This window comes from Phalacrocorax carbo, chromosome 3 (assembly GCF_963921805.1).
Source record: "Phalacrocorax carbo chromosome 3, bPhaCar2.1, whole genome shotgun sequence".
Classification (NCBI taxonomy): Eukaryota; Metazoa; Chordata; class Aves; order Suliformes; family Phalacrocoracidae; genus Phalacrocorax; species Phalacrocorax carbo.
This window is the reverse complement of record NC_087515.1, coordinates 37171495-37183713: the sequence shown is the minus strand read 5'-3', so window position 1 is coordinate 37183713 and position 12219 is coordinate 37171495. Positions and strand designations below refer to the sequence as shown.

General features: G+C 52.8%; 1 protein-coding gene across 2 annotated transcripts in view; it reads right to left on the bottom strand.

Moving 5' to 3' along the window:
• PPP2R5D (protein phosphatase 2 regulatory subunit B'delta) overlaps positions 1-11915 on the bottom strand; it is a 31031-nt gene extending 19116 nt beyond the window's left edge. Inside the window, exons 1-6 of one of the 2 annotated variants that reach the window (XM_064446538.1) lie at positions 11758-11915; positions 10794-10880; positions 3809-4019; positions 2446-2645; positions 1962-2072; positions 84-176 (exon numbers count right to left, since the gene is read on the bottom strand). In XM_064446538.1, coding sequence (XP_064302608.1) covers positions 84-176; positions 1962-2072; positions 2446-2645; positions 3809-4019; positions 10794-10880; positions 11758-11784 — 729 coding nt within the window. In that variant the 5' untranslated portion in view covers positions 11785-11915. Of the gene's footprint in view, positions 1-83; positions 177-1961; positions 2073-2445; positions 2646-3808; positions 4020-10793; positions 10881-11379; positions 11515-11757 lie in introns of those variants that run through there. The other variant, XM_064446540.1, reaches the window with a different exon arrangement.
• Between the last annotated feature and the right edge of the window lie 304 nt (positions 11916-12219).

Sequence of the window (12219 nt, the reverse complement as noted above, 5' to 3'; positions counted from 1 at the left end):
CTGTTTACATAACACCTTGACCAAAATCTGCTGCATGTCCTTCATAAAGGTGGTGCACAGTGGCAGGGGCAATGGTTACTTACAGATAGCACAAACTTCTGGTCAATGTATTTCTTGGCTACATTTGGTTGAAAGTCAGGCGATTCCAGGAACCTGAGGAAGAACTCATACACCAGCTACAGGGAGAGAAGAAAAGATCACTTAGAAATCCCCCCCATCCTCTCAGCAGTGTTTACTTCAGATTTTAAGTGTTTTCCTTCTCCTTAAGGATTCAGTGAAAGGCTGGGAAGCCTGAACAGAGAAAACACAGAAACCTCTGTTTCCCCATCCATTGGGATCAACTCAGCTGCCCTTGCTCTGATGGGCAGGGGGCCAGTTGGCCCAAGTCTGCATGAGATCTCATCACCTCAGGTCCCACCAAAGACAACAGCCACCTACTCAAATGAAGACACTAGGCCTGAGAAACTCTTCTCCCATCTTCAGCTCAGGTCTCTACAGAGAAGAGAAACCTCCAGAGGAGATGGAAAAGGCTCAGCCCTTGAAACACACCAAGTAAGAACAGGAAAGCAGAGAAGGAAAGAGACCCCAGGAAAACACGTTGTGTCCTCTGCCTCTTGGTGACTGACTCCAGATTGGCTTAGCCCCACTAGGCCACGCGAGCTGCATGCTGCGTCCCACTTGGACAGCAAAGGGTAGCTTGCTTTAAGAAAGCTCTCAGTGCTGAAATAGCAACTTCGGGTCCTGCTGTCCTCCTGGAGGGACAAGTCCATTCCAGGGCTGACCCTGCCTAGCGCTTCTGAGGGGCCACTGGGCCAAATAAGAGCACTGCACCCCAAAGGTCTGATTCTGACGTTGAAGGAGCTATGGGGCCACCCACCCATAGGTAGGGCCCAGCTGCCAAGGACAGCAGCGCAGAAGGGTTGAGGTGATGACCAAAAAACTCAGCACACACTTGCCACAAGTCCATGCTGGCTGCTGCTGACTTAACTCCAAGAAACAAATGCTTCCTAGCATTATTAGCACTCTGATGCTGAGGACACGCCATTTCTATCGACGCTCACTTCCCTATGTCAACTGCAGCAGTGAGAGGTGATTAACCACTGATGCAGAACTGCACCTTATTTCCTCTCTGTATTTTCTGCTTCATTCTGCAATGCCTGGCTCTTTTTCTGCCTTTGTCTGCCTGACAACACATCCCTGTGCAAGTGCCTGGGAAGACCCCCATAAGCTTACCTGCTGACTTCCACTGCTGAGCTCTGCTAAACCATGCTCGCTGTTGCTTTCATAACCCTTTTCACCTAGTTTGTCTTAAAGTCTATTTTCTAGGACACACAGCCTAATGAAAAGATCCTTGGCTCCCTTCCCCTCTTCCTCTCCTCCAGTTCCCTATCTTGCCTGGTCAAACATTCGCTCCTAGTTAATGCAACTGAATTTTATCCAGCATACAGGAGATGTGTTAGCAAGTGCCAGCACAGGCTTTGCTTTGGCACCAAGCAGTCCTCTTCCTCCATGTACGTCCCAGGCAGCTGGGCAAGGAGAGGAGTGCTGAAGGAACATGGGGTGCTGCCTCCAGTGCTGCTGAAGCCCAGAGGATGAGGGCTCTTGAGCCTTTAGGAGGGACATTAACACTGCTGGGAATTGCTTCTTACACAGGCAGTATGGCACAACTCCCTCACTCCCAGTAAAGTGTTCACTCTCGGCCTACCTCAGGGCCACATGGGACTACAGCCACCTGCAGGTGAATGTTGCACACAGGCATCAGTCTGTTTCCAGGACACCCTGCTGCCTCCATTGCCCGCAAGCCACCTCTGACCCATGGGTGACAGGCCTGGTCTCTGCCCATCCCCACACCAGCAACCCTCACAGGCTGGGGAAGCAGTCAGCGGCAGGCTCCTGCGCTACATGGACTCTCAACTTCCTGGAGATAAATTCACCATATCTATATCCCCCCTCCTCCTCACCTGAAGGTGTGGCCAGGCAGCCTCTAATGTAGGCTCATCTTCCTCAGGGTCAAACTCTGCACCTGTTGGATTGGATGACGGTGGGAGCGTCCGGAAGAGGTTCACTGAAAACTGAGGTGAGTGAAAAGGTGTGAATGACATCGCTGCACCTCATGATGGTCCTCTCTGTAGCAAATCCTTCACTGCACAGCAACACATTTGACATAGCTGTGCCCGCAGACAGATCCCTCCCTAGAGGCTGTAGGGTTACAGTCTGCATATGAACTCCACAAGTGCAATTTGTGACAGACAAGAGCTTCCACCTCTCCCTACACCAGGCACTATCACCGACCCCTTCTCTTTCTGGGGATAGGCAGGTAATAAGGAATGGGTAGGACAGGGGTCACACTCCTCTCTGGCAAATCTCTATCCCCTCCTCCCCAACATGCTTCTGAACAGTCCCTATTACTTTGACACACAAGCATGTACCGGCCCCATGTCCTACCATGATAACAGCTTCAGGATAGATGGCCTCAGTGACAACATCACGGTTGTGTGTGATATATTCCACCATCTCATTGAGACCTGCTCGCTTCACTTCCTTGAACTTCAGGTCACTGAGGGGGTCAGAGATGAAGTCAAAAAGCACGCAGCACTGCCGCAGCTTCTGGATGAAAAGCTCTTCTCGTTCGTGTGGAGGAGCATCTGTCAGAGAAAGCACGGACTTCTGTCCTTGCAGACAGGCAGAATATCTTCCTGGTTTGCCCAGGTATCAGTGTGGTTTGCTCCCTGTCCTGCATTCCCCCTCCCCTGTCACAGTCCCCCTTGAGCTGGTGGGGGAAAAGGAAGAGAGAGCGTTATCCCTGGTATGGAGACAGGACAGTGGAGGCAGACGGATTGCAAGGCCTCTGGAGCAACTATCCCATAAGGCAATTTCAAACATGGTAGCTGTTTCTGATCTGATAAGCACTGATCCCTTCCACTACAAGGTAGACTGGAAAAGGAACTCAACTAGCTCCCATCACAGACCAGTGACACCCACACCCTGCACCCCACAGTCATAAAGGGAGCTGGGCAGAGCACACGGCAGGCTACCTCTTCTCCCAGAGAGCACCCAGAAGAGAGGGGCCAAGGAGGTAGAGGCCCTATATTAACAGCGTTCTCTTTTTCATGTGTTGCCACTGGAAACTATGCACTGCTAAGGCAAATCAGGCAAACTTACCTTTTTGTTTGCAGCATGGCTGCTCAGCTGCAAGGCAGTTGCCCTTCCTAGAAAGACTGCCTATTTCTGTGAGCAATGTCAGCAACTGGTCTGGCTGAGTGACTGATGAAAATGCTTTCTCCTTGTCCACACCTAAGTCATTTTTAATTGCACCGCTATGTAGGCTAACTGCTAATGCTGGGTAATTGCCCTCATGTGGACAAGTTCAATAGCACTACCATAATTTGCAATGGAAACACAAGGAGGAGGAAGAGTTGGCCTGGTCCTCTCCCAGGAACAGGTGGCTGCAGGAACCAAGAGCAGTCTGCACCGAAGTCTCTACACTTCATCTCCTTCCTGTACCACCTGCTGAAGAATCTGAGGCAATCCTAAGTACATATAAGCGTGAGGGTTTAAATCAGTTCAAATGGGAAGGTAAGTACTGTAGTTTGAATTGAGTATCCTCCTTTTCTTTTAGGCTATCCATCAATTCTCAACCTGCTGCTGAGCCAAGCACCTTTCCCAGAGACACCCCTGCTGCGCTGCCGGCAGGAGGTTAGCAGAACACTGCCAGGGTCACTTTGGCAAGAGCCCTTAAACAACCACACTCTGTCTGGAGAAGGCGCAGCTTGTCATGCAGGTCACCCCCACCCCACACTTTCTTTACCTTTAAGGGCTGGGAGCTTTTGCAGTTCCCGGTTTTTGCTCAGATTGAAGCGAGAAGAGCTGTGCCGGCGCTCCTTCTTCACAATCTGGGGTCCCCCTGAGTACTTAATCTTATTCAGCTGAGTTGGTGGGGGAGCACTGTTACTGGGCCGCTTATTCGAAGTTGTCTGCTGCTGCTGCTGCTGTTGCGGCTGCTGCTGAGGTTGCGGGGCCTGATGAGGGAAAGGAGAGTAAAACAACTCATAAGCTTTACCTACAAGCCTCACAAGCAATCAGAAACCATCGGCATCTTCTTGGACTGTAGAAACTGGGCATGTTTTTCACTGTTGCACTTGCAATTCAGTGCATCTCACCCACTCCTGCAGGGCTCTAGACCCGTTGGTTGCATTTGCAGCATACCTGCAAAGTGAACATCAGTTTTACTCGTATCTGTGAGGTACCACAAAGACACTAGAGCCCCTCAGCACACTGGATGCTAGGGATATGGAAAGCAAACCCACATCTTGCAACAAGTTACTGGATTTTGTTGACACAAAAAAAGCAGAAATAAGAACTTTCCACAATCCAAACATGAATCTTAGTGTGCTGCTGCCTCCAATTACAGCACTCTGTACAACACACAGCAAACAAGTTTTGGGAACTAGCAAGTTGTTTCCTTATCCTTGTGCAGGAACCACCTGGGAAAAAGCAAACCAGCGTGTAGGACAGAGCAGATATGGCGGCCCCGGAAAGTCAGTAGTGAAGACAACTAAAATCATTGCTGCATCCATGGACCAGGAGCTGCTATTCTATGAACCACACAGGCCATACCCAAACCTTAGGTCCCAGGCTGTGGGCTTTCCCAACCAATCCTGACTGCACCCTCTACCTCTGCCCTGTCTTAGCCTCACTGCTATCTGGACTTTTCCTGTTGATTTGCTTTTACTGCACCACCCTTTTTAGCCACACAAACTCTTTGCCTGCACTTTCCTCCAGCAGACATGCTCTCCACTTCACGCTTGTTAAACAGCACTTACAGAGGAACTTTCTTATTTTAAGAAGGTGACCAGAAACTCAAGCCAGTGTTTGCTCAGCTCAGCTCTCTTCTGACCTTGCTGAAGCTCTGTTGGTTCAAGTCTCACTTGGGCCATAATGGCTCAATAACTTACCCTTTAACAACACACTAAGCCAACTCATGGAAAACTTAATATAGAAGAGGACAACATCCTGCTAGCAAGCCTATAGCAGAGGGCTTGGCTGGAGGCAGCACTCAGCCTACTCTGTCTCTGCTACGTAAGCCCCGCAATGCTCACTTCCTCAGCTCTGCCACCTCCTTCCCACTGGCACAGGAAGCCAAGGAGCCACAAGGTGATCCTGTTCAGTACACAACAGGGATAGCGCAATGGATGGGGAGGAGGGGTGGGTAAAATCCCTGGACATTATCCCCTCCTTCCCCATAAACTCCCAGCTGCTGCAAAGAGCATACAAACTGTGTACAAACACACACCTCCCTATAACATGAACCAGCAGGATTTTGAGGTAAAGCACCAGCAGCGCAGAAGCTCATCAGAGCTCTCCTCCAAATGAGATACAGTCAGTCTCTTCCTGTAGTGAGCAGCTGTGCTGCAGCTTACCCTGCACAGTCCTTACCCTGAACTGAGTCCTGACGGTTTCCAAAGAGGTGCAGCACAGCACCACAGTGCAAGAGCAAGAGTTAGCACACCTGCAGCATGTGGGGAGGCAGCAAGGTAGGAACAGGGAAAGCTGCCTACAAGGAGACACTGCTCTAGAGGTTATGAGCTGTGGAGCAAGTACAAAGACTCCCTGTGGAAAACAGTGCCCAACATGAAACACCAGTTGTTTTGTCAGGCCATTACTTTGAACCAGAAATCAGAAATATTTTGGTTCTGGTCTGGCTCTGCTTGAAGGAAATCTTAGGCAGCTCTGTTCCAAGCTCAGCTCCAAGCCAAGGTGGGGGGAGACAAGAAGATTTGAACTCTCTTCAGTTGAGATTTGGTTTGATTCCTTTCATGGAGCAGCACTGCCTCACAATGAGAAGGGGGAGCAAGATGAGCTTGAGATGAAAACAGCTGTATCTGCCAGACAAAGCAGGCCCAGACTACAAATTGGAGGGAACTTATCCTGAACAGTGGTCTCTCCTCAGTTAAGTCAGGCTGAATCCTTGCTGGCAACCTTTCAAGAGTGAGAAGTTCATTCCTCACCCTGAATATTTGAGTATCAGGACCGCATGAGCCACTCAGACGTTGACCAAATGTTTTTGGAAAGGCTAGTCCCCTACTCTGCATCACTCTCCTTCCACAGGGAAGAAGGGCAAAATCTGAATGACGAGCCACCGTGAAGAAAAGATGGTACAGAGAGAAACAAAAAATGCATTGACGGATTCACAGGTAACACTAAGGGAAGCAGGACACATGAGTCCTCCTAGCTGACAGGACATGCCTGTGTACTCCCCACGCACCCAGAAATGCCACAGGCAAATGTTCTGAGCATGGTGTGTGTACCACATGCTAACAGACTGTGGCCACACTGCCTTCACCAGGGGTCTGGAAAAGTCCTTGCCACCAGCTTCTACAGTCTTCAACAGCTGGCAGGAAGAGAGACAAAACACAACTTCAGGGTTATTTAAGAAATAGACATACACATGCAAAAATCACACAACCAAGTGTGCTAGAGAAAATCTGATGATGAGGAGGTCAGATACATTCTTATGCTGAAGTGCTCAGAGGGTTTTAGGATGGATTGTTTTTATATGGACTTTCTGGCATCAAGCTGAATGCCTGCTTTCAGTGGGTGCTCCCTGTGGCAGGCCTGGTGTCCTTCTGCCTTCAACACCTCCTACCTTGGCTACATGAATCAGAAGAGGCTTGTTTTAAGTTTCCTAACACTTTCTTCTCCAAAGTTTTCATCCCTGAAAACAGAGCAGACTGCTAAAACTGAAAGCTTTTCTCTTGTTGCACAGTTATCAACCTCACAGACTGTTTCCCCGACATCAGCACCAGCTGGCCACTACATGGCTGCAGGCACACATCTACCTGATCAGGCTCAGCCCCTTCCTGACAGGTAGGGCTCACACCGACATGGCAAAGCCAGCTGCTTGGGAGACACCGTTTGCCAGCAGCTGTTACTCTGCAAGTGCTGAAGTGACCGGAGAACAGCACAAAACTGTTTGCCCAAGCACGGTGCAGCAGCCCCACCTTTCCTGCTGCAGTGGAGCGGCTACTCATGCCAGCAGGACCGGCCAGCCTAATTGCAACCGTGTTCAAACTCCCCCAAGCAGAAGCTCCCTGGCTTCAGAGCACTTCCTCCCCACTAGTTCCCACCATCTCTCCTCCTTGCTAGGAATTTGCCTGCACAAGTCAATCAGCCCCAGGCCCTGGGCTTGCTCTATGCCATTTTCCTTCACCCCAGGCTCCCAGGGATAGAGAGCTTCCCCCAACCATCCTGAGCTGTGCCAGCTCCTCCTCCGCTCTCCTACCCATGCATGACCTCACCTCTGCAGGCACTCCTACCGCGGCTGGGTGCATCGCCACTCGGAAAGCCCTTCTGCCTCACTGGTCCCTTGAGCATCTCCTGCTTGCTAAGCTTCTCAGCCCAGATCTGCTCTCAGCTCCTCCTCCTCAGATGACTCTTCCCTTCCCATCCCTCAAGTCAGTACCTGCTCTCTTTGTCTGCTGTTACACAGCTTCCCTATTAACATCAAGCTCTCTGCCTCAGAAGTAACATCGACACACTGTAACGCCTGTCTCTGAATAATGAACTCCAGGTACTGCAGTAACAAGCCCCATGGAGATAGCTGCAAAACACGTAATACAGCAGCTCAGTGAAAAGGAGCACCCTCTCCCAGAGCTGCAAATCTCATCAGTAAGGCTCCAAGCTGCCCTTGAGACTGCAGAGCAACTCCTCTCTCCTCTTTGCTGCTGCTGCTAATCCCTGCTCCAACTTCCAGGTCATTAACTCTCTTCCCCACCCAGCTGCCTCTCCCAGTCTTTCTGGCCAGGAGGAATAACTCTTTCTTACCCTCTCATTCAACACTGCCTTGGTCTCTGACGTTTCTTTTTTTCTCCTTAAATAGCCATGCAGAAATTCTCTCCATTCGTATCTTCATCATGTTCCAGAGGGAATGAACTAAACAAACCCTCTATTTCCCACTCGCTGCTCTCGTGTTTTCTTCCACTGCTCCTGTCTCTTCCTGAGCAAACTGGCCCCCCAAAGCCAAGGGCTGGCACTTCACCTCAGATAGCTTCATCCCAAGATGGGCATCTAAAAGAGCACTGCACTTACGCCTGTACTTACAAGGGAACTCAAACACTTGCCTTCCCTCGTGGGGATGCATCTGCTTTTGAATATATCTGCCCTTCCAGATCAGCTCCACTAAAAGCTCCTTTGCTGCAGAGAACAAAGCACTATGCTTAAGGGTTTCTTGACTGACTCCTATCCTCTTCATCTCCCTCCACAGAGAACCCCATAGGAGGTCCCTGTCTGCTGCACTTGCTCAGATCTGTCAAACCAGAGCTGCTCTTCAACAAGCTTTACTCATTCCACCAGCCAGACAAGTTGCCTGCAAAACAAGTCACAACTTTCTAGTACCAGGATAAATTAGGGCTGAGTCCTCCCCTGCTGCTTGGAGCATGGTGTGAGAGAAAAAAGTGCATACTGGAAGAGGGCTGCCCAAATGCTGCTCTCCTGCCGCAAGCCCATTAAGCATCTATTGAGATATGAGGAGAAAAGAAAATTCTCTTTGGTACACACAACTTTCACCCTACAAAAGGCAGCCAAGCAACCATAACTCCATGGAGGAATTTACAGGGCACAAAGCTATCACAATGGCAGCAGAGGCATCCAGGCTAAGCTCAGCCCATCAACCCCACCAAGCAATACTGCTTGTGGTGTTTCATGAGTCAAACCACCTCTTGCTTCTGACATGAGGAAGGAATCTCGCTCCCAGTACATGTTACCTAATTCCTCATGATCCCCCAATGTGAAAGTCAAAATACCTTTCTGTGCTTCCTGAAGAGCAGGAAAATTGCATTCAAGCTGGCATACATTTCTTCTTATCGAGCAAAGAGCTCTCTTCCATTCTGCAGCAGAGCAGTCCAGAGACAGGAAAGCACGGAGAGAAAACAAACTTCACTGCAAACTCAATAGGGAAAGGAAGAAGAGACCTGTGGCAGTGCACACTGCTGAGGTGTCTCCTTTCTGCTCTGCTCTCTGTTCCTATGATCAAAGGAGGCCCAGCCTTCCATCTTAAAGAAGGGCTGGATCTTGTTTGGAGTATGAGGAAGTGGCTCGGTATGTTTTGTGGGAGGGAAGGCTAGACGCATCCCTTCTGAGTTTCTCCTGCACCCAAGTACAACCAGACATTACCTGCCATTTCAGGTCACAGGAGGAAGCTTGTAGCCTGTACTATCCTTCCTTTCTTACCACACCTCTTGTGACCAGGAGAGCAGCACCACAGCCCACCACTGGTTTGGATGGGGACATCAGAGTGCCCTGCTTTTCCAGCTATCCATCACCCTCACATTCCAAGACCCAAGCTTTCCTTCCTCCTCCGAGAGCTGTGAACTCAGCAGACAAAGAGTGCCAAATAAAAGGTAAGCCTGATGCCAAGGCAAGAGTTCTCTCACTTCCTTGGAGTCAGCAGACAGCTCGCTCTCCCAGAGAACTTTTTTTTCAACTGTACACACAAAATCAAATGGACAGAGACCAAGACCAGGATGGAGTATAAAGAGAGGATCCACAGAACTGCTACCTGCTCCAAGGCAAACAAGCCAAACTCAGCTTCTGATTCCTTGCTAGCCACATGGCGGGTTAGGCATGACCACGGCTTAGACCCTGAAACTGAGCGGCTAGCAGTAAGGATGTTTTCTGAGGCTCTGCAACACAGATCTATGCGTTGAAGGAGACTCTAAAATAACCTTATTTTGACTACGACCATCCCACTGAACTACAGATTTCCTCCTAGTCTTCATTAGCCTTACATGTCTCCTATCCTCAATCTTCCAAGTTACAAGTGCAACGTGTTCCAGACAAGACTCAAGCACACAGGCTTCTATGGACATAGAAGTGGCACAGCTTGTTTGCCAAATTGCAGGATTAAAAAAAAAAAAAAAGCCACACACATACGCATGCTTCCTTGGACAGGCATACAATGCTTTCCTGAGCCAAGTCTCAAAATCCACAACCACACTGTTTGAGTGCCGGACATATTCAAGTCCACTAGAAAAGTTCCAATTTACCCAAGTTTTTGCTAATTCTAAGCACACCTTATATTACCACGTTCTGCTGAGGCCATTCTAACACATCTAGGTTGGCAACATCAAAACTGAGGGTGAAAAAGAACCTGCACAGCCAGGAATACAGACTGTGCCTTCTTGTGAGTAATGTTGTGTTTAGCAACAAGGCTGTTGTACCGAAGGAGAACCATTTAATCTCTAGCAGTTTACCTCTACTCTTTCAGGTATGTCCTATCCATTACCTCCTGATCTCACTCCCCCAGAAAGTGACTCCTAAGAACACGTTCCTTTTCCATTGCTTCTCACTACTCTCCCACTCTGACACAAAGTGACAACAGGGCTTATCACGCTTCGCTCTGACAGGAGCAAGGAAGCTGCTCCCGTCTGTCAGGCTTCCTCCTCCTTGATAACTGTGGCTCTTCGCTCTCTGCGGCCAACTTTACCAGGCTCTGCCCACCTCCATGAGCAGCGCTCGCCATCAGCTTCGTGCCAAATCTCTTTCTGCAGGGCTGTAGGGTATGAGACTCGTCCTGTCTCTTCCATAGTCATCATGTGGCCCTTTGGGCCCACTTTCAAGGGGACCTAACTTCATCTTAACTTTAGTCTTTGCTATCGTCTTCTCTGACTCCTTAACGTGGTGTCACCAGGACCTTATCTGGCTGAGCAGCTTAAAGTAGCTAGAACAAAATATGATGTTTCTCCTCAAAGATGAGCTGCACACACACACTGCTGTACCCAAGGTGAAAGCCTTACCTCTTCCGAATTCTCTGCCCCACCATCCTTCCCGCTGCTGCCACCGCCGCCAGGCTTTGTGGTGCTTTTGGTAGACTTTGGAGACTCCTGAAATGATGAAAATACGTTCAGAGAAAATTCCACATTGTGCAGAATTTTAGTGCCTCTTTGCAGAGTTCAGCCGTGCGCTGCCTCCCGCAGACCCACCCCACCTCCGCCCTGCGGGAAGCCCAGCCTCAGGCAGTAACTCCCAGCCCTTTTCCTCTCTCCCCGCCGAGAAGGGCACCCTGAACGACTCCCCCGGCAGCGGACGCCGCGGCGGGGGCACGTCCCCTCCCGGTCACCTACGGGTGACTGGGCCCCGCGCCCCCCCGGCCTGGGCCGGCCCTTCCCCGGGGCCCGGCCCCGCCGCTGCCCACCGGAGCTACAAGGTGCGGAGCATCCACGGCCCCAGCGGGCACGGGGCACGGCCCGGCACGGCCGCCCCGGGCGGCAGCAGAGGCGGATCCGGGCCCCCGCCTCCCGGGCGGGCAGCGCCGGGCCGCGGGGCACCGGCAGCCGCCGCTGGACGCCCCGCAGCGGGGCCGGGGCACGGGTGGGGCCGTACCTCCCCAACGGGGGGCATGGCGGGGGAGGGAGTGCCGGCCTTGCCCCGCAGCCCCCGCCACCTCCTGCCACCTCCCGAGCGCGCGGGGCGGGCCGGGCCGGGCCGGGCCTCGCGCGGGGGCACCGGCACCGGCGGCCGCCCCTCCCCTCCCCCCGCCTGGCGCGCGCCCCCGCCGCCCTCCTGCACCACCCGCCCCGCCCGCCCCGGGCGCGCGCCCCCGCCCCCTGCCGGCCGCAGCCCCGCGCGCGCGCGCCTCCACCCGAGGGCCGCGCCGAGGGAAGGCCGCGGCAGGGAGGGCGGCGGGAGCGGGGCGGGCCGGTCACCGGGCCGTGCGCCCGGGCCGCGCAGGGGCAACCCCGCCGCCGCCGCCCGCCGCACCTTCTCCTTCTTCAGCTTGTAGGGCATGGTGAGCGCCGGGCCTCAGCCGCTCCGCGCCCGCCGCCGCCGCTGCCTGCGCCCGGGCCCGGCCGCAGCGCGCCGCTCCCATTGGGCTAGCCGCGCCGGCCTGCCTAGCAACAGCCTCCGCCGCCGCCGCGCGGCGCTGACGCACGGCAGCAGATTTTTCTCATTGGCGGAACTGCGCACGGGCGCCGGACACGCCCCCGGGGGCGGGGCGGGGCGGGGCTACGGGCGGGCGCCTCTTCCGGGGCAGCGCCGCCACCCTGCTGCGAGGTTCAATCCTGGTGTGGTGCGGGCGGCTTTGAGGCACCGGTGCCCGGAGTGGAGCGGGGGGGGGGGTGGGGGTGTCCTCCCCTGCAGGGAAGCGATTCTAGGGGCGTGCGAGTGGGGGGGCCCCGACGCTGGCACTGGGGGGGGGGGATGCACTGAGCAGCTGCCCGG